Genomic DNA, 14,365 nt, shown 5'->3' with positions numbered 1-14,365 from the left:
GGAATGAGTGTGTGTACGCAATGAGAAGACAAGTAGAGGGCTGGAATGTGGTTCAGTGGTAGAGTGCTTGCCTAGCATGCATGAAGCCATGGATTCAATCTCCAGCACTGAAAAAATAAGATATGTAGAGAAATGCCTAAATGTCTACAGGGCAGCTTGATTAACATCAGCAAGAAAATAAACTGGTTTATCTGCACTATGAAATTTATTTTTTAAAATGACACATACAACAATTTGGATCAATCAAATAATTTAGTAAGTGAAAAATGACACAAGAGTTCATACAATCAAGACAGGATGACAGAAATCAGAATACAGACTGGGAGAAGAGATGGAGGACAGAAGGACAGACTAGAAAGAGACATTAGGAAAACTTGCTTTACTGAGAATACCCATTAGGGTAGTAGTTAAACATATGAAACAAATCATTAAGTTGCTAAACATGTTAAGTACACTTTAGACACTGTATATTACACCCAAAATAAACAAAGATAATCACCTTAAATATCACCTCATTGCCTTCTTTCTGTAGTCAACTTCCACTCACCTTTTACTACTCTTTCCCAGCCCGTTAATTTAACTGATTCAGAATCCATGCATGTTCCCAAAGAACATTTCATAAGTCACTATTAAAAATCTGAAACATTTCATTATTTACATGTATTTAAATCTATATAACTCTAAAAAAAATAAGTTCCCTGAATGGTAGAGGCCTGTTTTTCTTATTCATCTTACTTCCATAATGCCTAGCAGAAGGAGTGTTATTAACTTTTACACATCCATAAAATTCTTTTTTTTTTATTTAAATGATTGTTATGAAAGGTACTGAAGAGGGCTAGATCTGATCAGGATGCATTCTCATTATATGCATGCACTGAAATATTACACTGAATTCCACTAATATGTACAATAAATGTTAACGAAAGATTTTTTTTAATTATTTCTCTTGATTCACAGAATAATGTTACTAAACCATATGCCTTCAATTCTTTTTTGTTTAACAAAAGCTTCTTTCCCCTCTCCAATCAAAATTTTCCTACAGCTTCTAAGAAAAGGATTTAGAAAAATACCCATTTGTACAAGGTTTAAAATTAACCTACATATCATAATCAACCATCTATAGAATGGACACCTTAAAAATATATGGAAATAAGTGAGAAAGTATCTTTTTTTTACTCTTAACAATAATAATCTCGTATTTATTGAATATACACTGCACAACAAACGCTTACCAAGTAACACAGAATTACCCAACTACATATTAGACAGGAAGTTAGGAATGCAGTTCCAGGTAGAATTTCTAATAAACATCAGGACCAAGATCTATAGTATGACTACAGAAGATTAGGGTGTTAACGTTACAGGACTCAGACTGGGAATGCAGCTCAGTGGTAGACCACTTGTCTACGATGTGCAAAGCCCTAGGGTTTAGTCCCCAGTACTGCAACTACATAAAGATATAATTTTCCACCTATTAGTTTGACAAAATCCAAAAGGTTAAGAGCACCCTCTTAGCAAGGCTTTTAGAAAAGTCAAATGCTCTACCACTGCTAATGGAGAGGGTACAACCTACAGAGAAGGTAATCTGGAATATTTATAAAAATCACCAATGCTTACTCAACTCATTTTTTAGGAATTTCTCCTAAATGTTTAATTACACATATACAAAAATTTTTATATATCTTCACCACTTTTAATAGTAAGACTAAAAGCAACCCAAGTATCTATGGAAATTTGGTTAAATAAACTTACAACCATACAATATAATATTCTGAAGCTGCTAAAAGAAAATAAAAAATATTCTGAATTTATGTGGACAGATCCAAGATTAAGTCTATTCAAAAACTAAGGTACACATTCACACAATGTAAGATGTTAACAATGGCAGAAATTTCTGTACTCTAATCTTTGAAAGGTATCTATATATACTGATCCAAAGAAATAATTAAAGAAAAAAGGTACAAATAATGCTTACTAGATTTTGTGTAAAGGAAGGAGAATGAAACTACATATTTATGTTGTAGTTTTGTAGAATAATACTAGAAAAGTTCACAAGACTACTAAAAGTAGTTATATATGTAGGGGGTAAAGGATATGAGAATAAAAAAAAAAAAAAAAAAAAGGGGCTGGGGATGTGGCTCAAGAGGTAGCGCGCTCGCCTGGCATGTGTGCGGCCCGGGTTCGATCCTCAGCACCACATACAGACGAAAGATGTTGTGTCCGCTGATAACTAAAAAAATAAATATTAAAAAATTCTCTCTCTCTCCTCTCTCTCTCTCTCTCTCTTTAAAAAAAAAAACAAGATTTCTAAATCTAAAAGAAAAAAAAAAACATTTTTTTACTTAAGAGACCAGGTGTCAAATTTCTGGTTTTCAGCAATCCTCCTGCCTTACTCCCTGGAACAGCTGCACTATATGCACGTGCTACCACACCTGGTTGTAAATTTTTTGTGATTTTTTTAAACTTATTAATTACTGCCTTTTCAAAAAACATTAAGTGATCTTTTAAAGCAACTTCATAGGAATTACCTCATTCTCTGATGAAACCCAAGGGAAATTTCTGGCACAGTATTTACATTCCAGTAGAAATTATGGATTTAGTAATTATTAAACCTCTTTAAACACAAACTTTTAATCTGAGGTATATGCTTTCCAAATATTTTGTCTATTTCCAAAATATTAGGTCTAATTTTTTAATGAAGATAAAATGGAAAAATAATTTTTTCCAAAAAGCCTTTTTTTTGGGTTCTAGGGAGTACACCCAAGGATACTTTACCACTGAGCTATATCCTCAGTTCTTTTTCATTTCCTATTTTGAGACAGAGTTTTGTTAAATTGTGGAGGATCTCACTAAGTTGCCTGGGCTGGCTCCGCCTCAGGTTGCTGGGATTACAGGTATGCATCACCATGCCTGGCAATACTTTCTCTTTGTAAAAAATTTCCCAGACACATCTATTTGGACAAACTGATCTATAATTAAGCTCAGTAGTGTGATCTCAAAACTGAAAGGAATATCTTAAAGATCTATAATTTCTTTACTTCATACAATAGTCAGTGTTATTTGCTAATAATGTTGAAACCTCTAACACTGAGAAAACAATCAGACCACAAGGTATCAACCACAGCCAAGTGATAGACAAAGCTTAAAGTAATCAGTCTATCTACAAGTTGTTTTTAAGACCCTCACCTAATAGCAACTTTTTTTTTCTGTTCTTCAAACTAAATATTTTGGATTAAATTATCTACATCTACTTTCCAAACCTATGCACCTATATGAATATTAAAACAAATAGTTCTTTTAAAAATTTTAGAAAGACAAAAGTATATCCAGTAAGAAACATGTCAGCTTAGGGGTGGGGGTTTTATTTTAATGACAAAATGCTTGCCTAGCATGCTGGAAGTTCTGGGTTCAATCCCAATACAAAAAGAGAGAGAGAGAGAGAAATATCTTAAGTAGAAGTTTAACAAACAAAACGAAAAAACCCTCACATACATACCTTGAAAGGTTTGTCTCCACTGTGTGTCAGCATATGCCTCTGTAACCAACTCTGACTGGTTGATGGAGTGTTATATACTTTACAACCTTTCCATAAGCAAACAAACACCTGTTAAAAGAAGAGCCATAATAATTTTCATCACTTATCTCAACAAACAGTTCAATTCCTTGTTAATGCAATGAACACAATGTAAGTCTTCAATTGAAAAGAAAAAGCCATTTAATGTATACAACAATCAAAATTATTCATATAACTAACTTTATGAATTTTCCATATACAGGCACTACTTTAATCCTACTCCCCTAAACCTGCTCACTCAATAAAGAACTGAAACACCAACTGCAAAGTACCATTCATAAGAAAATATATAAAATATAGACAATATATCTATAAGAAGACAATAAGCCATTATTAATATTTTTTTAGCTACTACATAAGAGAACAAGCATTAATTTTTAATTTTAAGGATCAGGACAATATAAAGGCACAAATAGTAAAAATTAAGATATCAATAAATGTTTAATATAGTATATATTATTCAAGAAACTGATGTTTTCAACTTCAAAGAATTGGGGCTGGGGATGTGGCTCAAGTGGTAGCGCGCTCGCCTGGCATGCGTGCGGCCCGGGTTCGATCCTCAGCACCACATACAAAACAAAGATGTTGTATTCGCCGATAACTAAAAAATAAATATTAAAATTCAACTTCAAAGAATGACTTTTTATATCAAATTATCAACAGGTATGGTGGCACATGCCTGTAATCCCAGGAGTTTGGAGTCGGAGGTAGGATATTTCAAGTTTAAAGCCAGCCTTTGAATGTTAGTGAGGCTCTAAGCAACTTAGTGAGACCCTCTCACAAAATAAAAAATAAAAGACGCTGGTAATGTGACTCAGTGGTTAAGTGTCCCTGGATTCAGTTCCTGGTACCAAAAAAAAAAAAAAAAAAATCAAATTATAGTTTTTCTACTCATGAATTCTTATTCTCACATGCATGGTAACATTATTTATTCTTATACAGTTCTATCTATAAAAATTTAATTCCAGTCAAGCCCAGTAGCCCAAACCTGTAATTTCGCAGTGACTTGGGGGGACTGAGGTAGAAATATCACAAATTCATAGGTCTCACAAACTTAGCAAAGACCTTGTCTCAAAGTAAAAAATAGAAAGGGTGGGGATTGGGAATGTAGCTCAGTGGTAAAGCACGCCTAAGTTCAATCCTCAGTGTTAAAAACAATAAAATTTTAAAAATTAATGAATTATTTCCAAAGCCAGGCAAGGTGGCACATACTTTTAATTCCAGCTATCCCAGAGGCTAAGGCAGGAGTATTATAAATTCAAGACCAGTCTGGGCAATTTATCAAGATTCTGTCTCAAAATTAAAAGGATTGGAGGTATAAATCAGTAGAGTACCTAGGATTAAATCCCCAGTGTCAGCAAAAAACAACAACAAAAAAAACTATTTCCAAAAATCTTAATTATGAAGGGGATTAAGGGTACTAGGGATTAAATCCAGGGTACTCCAAACTGAGCTAAACCCTCCTTGCCATACCCTTTTTTGTACTAAGGATTGAACCCAGGAGCACTTTACCACTAAGCTACCTTCCAGCCCCTTTCAATTTTTACTTTGAGACAAGATCTTGCTAAACTAATGAGGCTGGGCCTCAAACTTGCCAATCTCTTGCCTCAGCTTCCTGAGTAGCTGGAATTACAGGCCACCACTACTATGCTTGGGTAGACATGCGCTTTTCTTTTCAGCTCCTGTGCCCCACACTCATGACTGAATACAGGGGTGCTCTACCAGTGGGCTACATCCCAAGTACTTTTCTTTTTAAGACAGGGTCCCACTAAATTGCCTAGGCTCTAGGCTGGCTTGAACTTGTGATCCTCTCGTCTCAGCCTCCTGAAACACTGGGATTAGAGGTGTGTACCACCATTCCCAACTAGACATTAGCTTTTCTTTAACAGACCTACATTCTTAGGTTTAATCAACTGCGTATGACTGGATTTGAAAAGTAACAACTCTAAAATTCTAATCTTTATTATCTTCCTATTACTGAGGTATCAATTTACTAATTGATGATACTTCATCAAATTCAACATTGTAAACTGCCACACAACTACTACAACCATTACCTTCAAATAACCACTTTTAGTCTGTTTTTTCCCTAAGGTAAGAACCATTATAAAAAGAATAACACTTTGAATACCTCAGCATAATACATACAGAACATATCAAAGATGTAGATGGAACTGAAGAAACATGCTTTAAGAGCTGGGGTTCTAGCTCAGTGACAGAGCACTCGCCTAGCATATGCAAGACCTTGGCTTCAATCCTTGGCGAAACACACACACACACACACACACACTCACACACCCCCTAGGGAAAAAAAAGATCAACAATCTAGGAATAAATAATTGAGGTCAAGTTTTCCTCTAAAACTTGACCTCTAAACCCTTTTGTCAAGGTCTAACAAGCCAATTCCACTACTGACACTGGTCAAGGTTATTTAGATGCTGATGCCCATCCTGATTCCACAACAGATTTCTATTTTCTTTTAGTTAAGTAGATAGAGGAAGTCATAACATATCCTCCTTCATATTTAAGATTCCTTAAGCTAGCATGTTATAAAATGATGCTTAAGGTTTTCAGAGTTTTAAGTGACTTTTAAAAAATAAATCTACAAAGAAGAATTAAAATGTTACATGCTATAGAAATTCAATTCTGTTTGATAATCACAAGCAGATAATAAACACTATCTACCAATTTCCAAAGCTACTAGACTCATTCTTAAATTATCAATCCAAGAAATAGATAAGAATTGGGTTAGTTTAAAATTTTCTCAAGTGCCAGGTGTGGTAGTGTTCAAGTGCCAGTTGTGGTGGTGCAAACCTGTAACCCCAGCAATTCATGAGCCTGAGGCAGAAGGATTACAAGTTTGAGGATAGCCTCAATAACTTAGCAAAATAAAAAATAAAAAGCCCCCCTCCTCCAAAAATATTTTTTCTTCTCACAATTGATACCACATACTTGAAAATCCCTTAAAGTATTAGGGAAACTTTTACATCATTTTTGTAACCATTTTTTAACAGTGAAGAATTCTATTGATATAACTCTTAAGTGACCCCTATTCAAAAAATGTAGGACTTATAGCTGCTTTCATATAAACACTGCCTCTATTTATAATAACCCAACTACTACATTTGGGGAAAAAAAAACAACAACAGTTTTTTACTTATAACTCTTCCCCTAGCAGCAAACTGGAAGCAATGGCAGACCACATAAGAACTTTAGGTACAGCCTTTATTAGAAGTAGGTATGGTCTAGACTCCACATGCAATTATGTCTAGTAACACTACTAAAGCAAACTTCAGATTTGAAACCTTCAGTTTAATAAATTTTATAGAAAGTGACATGTATAAAGAAACCAAAGTTAATGATGTTTAGCTGCATTTGAGAAAATACTTTAAAAATAATTGGTGGGGGAACACTAAGTTTCCACAAAGATGGTCTTGACACACCACCAGCAATAAGGTATCTACAAAAAACCACCAAACTTCAGAAGCAAAATTTCCTTTCTTAACCTATGTTAGAAAGGTCCCTTGATTAAAAGCAGTCCAAAATCTGATAACAGGGTCTTCTTCAAACCTGAGACTTTGTAGATGCACAATTGGGGGGGGGGGGGGGGGACTTTATTTTTAGAAATGCTTCTACTGTAAAAATTAACCTGAAAACCAAATACAACAGAATTCAATCCAAATTTGAAAGGAGCCAAGTCTATAATCCCAGCTACTCAGAAGGCTAGTACAGGAGGAATGGAAGTTTGAGCACAATCTGGACAACTTAATGATACCCTGTCTCAAAATAAAATAAAAAAGGGCTAGGGATGTAACTCAGTAGTACAGTGCTTATCTAGCAAGGCTAAGGCCCTGGATATGACTCCTCCAGAATCAAATAAATAAATAAAAATTTTAAAAGGAGGGGTGGGGTTGTGGCTCAGCAGTAGAGCGCTTGCCTCCATGTGTAAGACCCTGGGTTCAATCCTCAGCACCGCATAAAAATAAATAAACAAAATAAAGGTATTGTGTCTGTCTACAACTAAAAAACAAAAATTAAAAAAATTTTTTTCAAAAGGAAGGAATATGGTTCAAGAATTCAGTGTTGGGGTTATAGTTCAGTACCTAGCACACATGAGGCACTGTGTTCAATCCTTAGCAGAACATAAAAATAAAATAAAGGTACTGTGTCCACCTACAACTAAAAAATAAATATTTTTTAAAAAAGAATATAATTCATCATGGATCATATTTTAAAATGGCTCATATTTTTAAATGGATCATATTTAATTAGAATATTTAGGCAGAAGTACACAATCTACTCTCTCATGACAGAGATTTGTGTAATCCAGCCAAGCGTGGTGGTACACATCAGTAATCCTAGTGGCTCAGGAGGCAGAGGCAGGAAGATTTCAATTCAAAGACAGCCTCAGCAACTTAGCGAGGGCCTAAGTAATTCAGTGAGACCCCATCTCTAAAAAAAAAAAAAAAAAAAAAGTGCTGGAGTGGCTTGGTGGTTAAGCCCTTCTTAAAATTTTATTAGAAACAGGGTCTCACGGAGTTGCTTAGGGCCTAGCTAAATTGCTGAGGCTGGATTTGGATTCGCAACCCTCCTGCCTCAGGCTCCTGAGTTGCTGGGATTACAAGTGTGTGCCAAGGCACCCAGCAAGAACTTCATTCTTTTACAAGATGTAAACATAAAAAAATAAAATACACTGTGGATCCAATTAGTATGTCTGTTTGCTCTTTAAAAATGCCAGCAAAGCAGTGGTATACACCTCTTGATTCTAGCTTCTCAGGAGGGTGAGGCAGGAGGATGGCAAATTCAAGGCCAGCCTGAGCAACCTGGCAAGATCATGTCTCAAAATAAAAATTAAAAAGTGGTACTTAAGTTGTAGCTTAGTGGTAGAGCACCTGCCTATCACATGTGAGGCGCTGGGTTTGATCCTCAGCACCACTTACAAATAAATAAGTAAATAAATAGAGGTATTGTGTTCATCAACAACTAAAAAAAAAAACCTTAAAATTAAAATTTAAAAAATAGAAATTACAGAGGGCTGGGGTAGTCAGGCATGGTGGTGAATGCCTATTAACCCAATGACTAAAGAGGCTGAAGCAGGAGGATCCCAAGTTCCAGGCCAGTCTCAGCAACTTAATGAGACCCTCATCAACTTAGAAAGAACTTGTCTCAAAAAAACTAAAAAGGAATGGGGATGTAGCTCAGTGGCAAAGCACCCCTGGGTTCAATACCCCAGTATTAAAAAAAAAAAAAGTTGGGGATATAACTCAGCAGCGAAAAAAAAATAAAAAATCTAGGGGCTGGTGATATAGCTCAGTTGGTACAGTATTTACCTCACATACACAAGGCCCTAGATTCAATCCCCAGCACCAAAAAAAACAAAAAATCTAGTCCTAAGACTAAACTATTTCTCATTTCTTATAAAAGATATGACCCATTTTATGTTGTATTTAGGATATGCCTAGTTGGTAATCAAAACTCAAAATGACCAGGTTAGGGAAGTAGTTCAGTGGTAGAGAACTTGCACAGCATGTGCTATGATCCTAGATTTGATTCCCAGGACCACAAACAAAAGAATAACAACAACAACAAAAAAAAAAACCTCCTAAGACTTACTTAACTTACTTAGAATACTAGAAACCCTCCCACAAATTCAACATAGAAATTTTATAAGATATAAAAGTGTCAGGCTACATTAATCTTCAAATACCCTATTATCCCATCACTCCAAAACATACCCAAGAATATTCACAACAGTAAACAAACTAAACACAAATCCTACATAAGAAAGCTGATTTCTTTCTGATAATTCCCCACCACCACCATCCTTTGACATAGCAATTCTTTTTAATGTGAGAAGTAGTTAAGGCAGAAAGAACAGTACATGAATGGACTTCATACTTAATTGAAGATGAAGCTCCCAACAAGACTTAGGTATATAAAACAGTAAAGTTTGAAATTTGATTTGTAAAATAGTTCAAGGTCTGGTTTGGGGAGCTCAATAAAAGGAATTTATTTATTCATTTTTGCTTATTTATTTTGTGATACTGGGGACTAAACCCAGCAGTGCTCTACCACTAAGCTGCATCCCCAGTCCCTTTTGTTTTAAATTTTGAGATAGGGTCTCAATAAATTGCCCAGGCTGGTCTCAAACCTGTAAAGCTCCTGCCTCAGGCTCCTGAGTAGCTAAAATTATAGGTGTGTGCCAATGTGCATAGCTTGGTTACTTATTTTTTAATTGTAGAAAGCATTCTCATGTGTATAAGAATATGCATAATTTGCTGAATGTGGGTAGTAATGAGACCCTGATTCAAAATTTTAAAGAAGGGACAGGGATACAGCTCAGTGGTACAGCACTTACCTAGCATGGGAGAGGTTCTGGGTTTAACAGCAAATACTAAAAAAAAAAAAAAAAATAGTTTATATACACAAAATATTTATAATTTGGTGTTTAATGGTTAAATGTCCATCAATCCACTCTGATATATAAAATGGTCAAGATAATCTAAACTGCACTTGACTTCTGCCTCCAAACCCAATTTAAGTCTACAGGTACAGAGCAACATAAGTACCTGGGGGTGTGGGGGTCCTAAGCTATTAAAGGATGGTTTTGTTTTTTTGTTTTTCCTACGGTAAGGATTACAGTGGAATGAGAAGAAGAGGAATACGATACTTAGATCTTGCCTAACTTACTGCTCCAGCAAAACTGTCATGTTTCAATAATTAGGAACATAAAATCTTCTAGAGTAACAAATTTTTTCCTCATTGTTTCTATTCCATGATGACAATTTAACACTTAGGACAAAAAAAAAAAAGAATAAGAAAACAATTAAGCCATAAATTAAATGTTTTTAGTTAGATGATGTATGAAGAACAAGTCAAATTCATAGAAACAGAAAGTTCAGTAGTAGTTACCAGGGACTGTTGCCAGAAGAGAATGAGTTTGATTAATGGTTATTGACTTCAGTTTGAGATGATGATGAAAAAGTTCTAGAGACAGGTAGTTAGTGATGGTTGCACAATGAATTTACTTAATGTCACTGAACTACACACTTAAAATGGTTAATAAAAAGTTTTTTAAAGTTATCTTCAAGGAGGCCATTTAAAAAAAAAAAATTCAATCCACCAACTATACTTCAAAACACAAGACCCAACTTCAAATTACAAATCAGTTCAGGATTTCTCTTGTGTCTTTTATAGCAGTACTAAGTATGAAATTCTCTACACCAGTGAGTGGTATGTAGAAAATGTGTATGTTTCTTTCATTTTTTATCTTTATAATGAAGAAATTAATGTCTTTGAAATATCAAGAATCATTTATTTGGTCAAAACAGCTTTACTACTAAAATCAGCTAAGAAATCATTAGTAATAAAGAAATATTTTAATAAGGGCTCAAGAAATTACATGGGGAATTTTAATTTCAATAAAATTATATTTATAATAGAAATATCAGGATTTCATAACTAGTTCTATAATATCAATAAGGTACATGTAATTGCAGGTGATTACATAATACTTCTACTTTAGAAAATTAGAAAAGTCAGTTTGTTACTGCATTTTTCCTACAAATTTGTAAAGGACTGAAAACAATCTTTTAAGGATGTGTGCCAACTCAATCTGTAGGATCCAAGACTTAGAAATGTGAAATTCTCCCACACCTAAGAGAAGCCCAGGGATCTTTTTACATAATTTGTGATCCCATATATAGTATATAAGTGACAAGAAAGTTGCTAAATGACAAAAAAGCATCTGCCAAGTCTCAAAAGCAGCACATACCAAGTCACATCAAGCATTGGTTCACAAAAGACAGGGGTTTTTTTTAATAGTAGCAAGGAAACTAAACTGGTAAGACACTTCACTCTAAATATGTTGAATAAGGAATAACCATCAAACTGGCTTTAACAATGAAAATACCATAATATGGATACAGTTTCATTAAAAGATCATATGAAAGTACAAAATTTGACTTACTCAGATATTCTAAATTTAAGAAAACAAATGTATTTATGTCTCACATTTGAGTAAACAAAAGATTTCTGGTACATTATTATATTGTAACAGGGATGAGAATTTCTTAAATCTCAAATGTGTTCATATGGTTGTATTTTTGGTTTTGGAGGGTACTAAGGACTGAACCCAGGACCTCACCCATACTAGTCAAGAGCTCAACTACTACCTACGTCCACAGTCACAGCTGTATGTTTTTTTTATATTTCAATACTATAATCTAAGTATCAATACAATCTTGCAAACAGTTGCCTACTCACTTAAACTGTGATGATTTTAATCACTTCAGCAACAGTGTACCTCAACGGTAATGGCAGGCTGATAGATAAATGGCCTAATAAATTATCTGTACTTACGATGTAACATTAGTTTCTAGAATATGTAGTAAGTATAACTGTTCAAGACAAACCTAGGCAAAGCTGAAAATAAGCTGGGCACAGTGATGCACACCAGCAATTTAGGAGGCTGAGGCAAGAAAATCACGAACAAGTTCAGGGCCAGCCTGGGCAACTTAGCAAGACCCTGTTTCAAAATAAATAAAAAAGACTGAAGCTGTAGCTCAGTGGTAGAGCACCCTTGGGTTCAACACCCAGTAATCAAAACAAAAACTAAAAATAATTATAAATATTCGAGTCCATTACATTTTAACTCATCTAATTTGCTTAGTTCTTTATTCACTACCCATTAATGTGAAATTTCATGAGCTGACACAATTAAATGTATACCTGAAAATGTATAGGTCAATAATGACTAGTCAGAACTTTCTATCTAAATGAGTTCTGACAAGACCTGGAACAGATAATCAATTCTTATCTATGAAAAATGAGTTCAGGTTGTCATTAAATAGAATTGCATATACTAATTCTAGTACCAATAGTCTCTCTAGTTGATTTCAGCAACAAGGTTAATCTAGAACCCTCTAACAAGGGAAATCCAAGACAATGCCAATTCCTAAGTGTTTTCAACTCAAAACATTAGAACCTTGAAATATATTCATTTATAATATTTCCATACATTTTTTAAAAGTCTAAATTCTTCAAAATAACATACCTAGAAGCAAACTAAAATCCAATATGTAATATATCCTATTTTCATTTGATTCTATCAAGTAGATGGGGGTAGTAACTAAAGAAAAATAATCATCTGAAAAAATAAAGCCTATGTAAAAATAATCCTAAATTACTTTTGGGGGGGAGGGGAAGGAAAAGGTCTAACTAGCAATTACAAATTAATAAAACTAATGAAAACAGGGAGTTGGAAAAAAAAAAAGAAATGTCAAAACCAACCCCTCCTCGCTGACCATCTACATGTATGGAACGGATGTGATCTGCCAGATCTGGGCTAGAGTTGAAGCAAGCCTGGCACTGGTCCCAACAACAATTATAGGCAATATTTTTGCTTGAAGAAGTAGTGCTTCCTTGTCCGTTCATCATTGCTGGAGTTGAACGCCCACTGGAAATTGTGCTGTCTACATCCATTATAGTACTGCTTATGCTACAAAAGAAGAAAAAAGGCTGTGTTATTCCTAGAAATTCACTAACATGATTTTATAAATATTTAATCAAGATTACCACCACATTGTGCTCCACACAAATAAAGCATACTAACCACATTCTCTATTAGAAAACAGCAACATTTTGAAAATTATTTACTTGGAAGTAAAAGTACAAATAGAAGCAGAAACACAACAGCACCTCAAGCAACTTTGACAGATAAGAACTGCCCCAATACTATACTACAGAAAACAGGCCCACACACACAGCTTTGTCCCATTTCATCGATTCCCTGGTCTTAAGAAGCACAAGACAGTAACTCTTTCTAGCTATAAATAATTCAGAATCAAAGCATTAACTTCACAGGTCTGAAAATCATTTTGATGACCTGAAATGTTTACTTCTATTCATCAATATGAAACTAACTGCTATCACATCTTACCTCTTTCCAACTCAAAAGAGTTGGGAAATTTTGCAGTACTTCCCCTTCTAAATAAAATAGTAGGGGCCAGTTAACTCAGTAGTAGAGAGCTTTCCTAGCAGCTGAGAGGCCCTGAACACAGTTAATTCAAGATCTTGGTTTTACTAAAGTCCAAATAAATAACTTTTATTCTTTTTGTTTTTTAAGATGGATTTTCATCATGTTGCCCAGGCTTATTTTAACTATTTTTTTTAATAGTTAATCATCTCTATCTAATAAAAAGATTGAAAATGCCGATCAATCCTTTTTTATGTCTTATTTAATAAAATACTGCATATTAGTAATTGTCTTATTTACTAAAACAATTACATACTAAGCATGGTCAAAATACTCAAAATTTCACACTACTAAAATGTACCACACTTGAGCCTTCATTTTAAAAGCAATATAGAGCTAGGGATGAAACTCAGAGGTGAAGCATTTACCTGGCATGTGTGAGGCCCTGGGTTCAAAACCCAGCACCATAAAAGAAAAATTAATAAATATTTTTAAAGGTAATTAAATTTCTTATTATCTTTCCTATAAATAAAACTACATAAAAGTAGCTTCAATGACACAAGAATTAACTGGTAAATTAATTAGTTTTCAGACTAAATTCACCAAAAGCTGTGCATCTGCTTGTAATTTAAGAAATACCAGGCTGTATCGGGAAGATCACAAGATACAGGCAAGCAATGTCAACTTAATAAGACCTGATTAAAATTCTATATAAAGGCCAGGCGTGGTGGCACAGACCTCTAATCCTAGTGGCTCAGGAAGCTGAGGCAGAATGACAAAGGTTCAAAGCTAGCCTCAGCAACTTTAGCAAAGTT

General features: G+C 34.4%; 1 protein-coding gene across 3 annotated transcripts in view; it reads right to left on the bottom strand.

The window, feature by feature from the left end:
* The window catches only part of Aebp2 (AE binding protein 2), a 194,555-nt gene that overhangs the window by 161,036 nt on the left and 19,154 nt on the right, over window positions 1-14,365 (bottom strand). For all 3 annotated transcript variants that reach the window (XM_046436023.2, XM_058576362.1, XM_046436024.2), the window contains exons 2-3: window positions 12,866-13,073; window positions 3,497-3,604 (exon numbers count right to left, since the gene is read on the bottom strand). In XM_046436023.2, coding sequence (XP_046291979.1) covers window positions 3,497-3,604; window positions 12,866-13,073 — 316 coding nt within the window. The remainder of the gene's footprint in view (window positions 1-3,496; window positions 3,605-12,865; window positions 13,074-14,365) is intronic.

This window comes from Marmota monax, unplaced genomic scaffold (assembly GCF_021218885.2).
Source record: "Marmota monax isolate L192 unplaced genomic scaffold, Marmota_monax_Labrador192_F-V1.1 WCK01_AAM20220418_F8-fsc00012, whole genome shotgun sequence".
Taxonomy (NCBI): domain Eukaryota; kingdom Metazoa; phylum Chordata; class Mammalia; order Rodentia; family Sciuridae; genus Marmota; species Marmota monax.
Note: the sequence above shows the minus strand (reverse complement) of the source record. Positions and strands in the feature narration are given on the sequence as shown.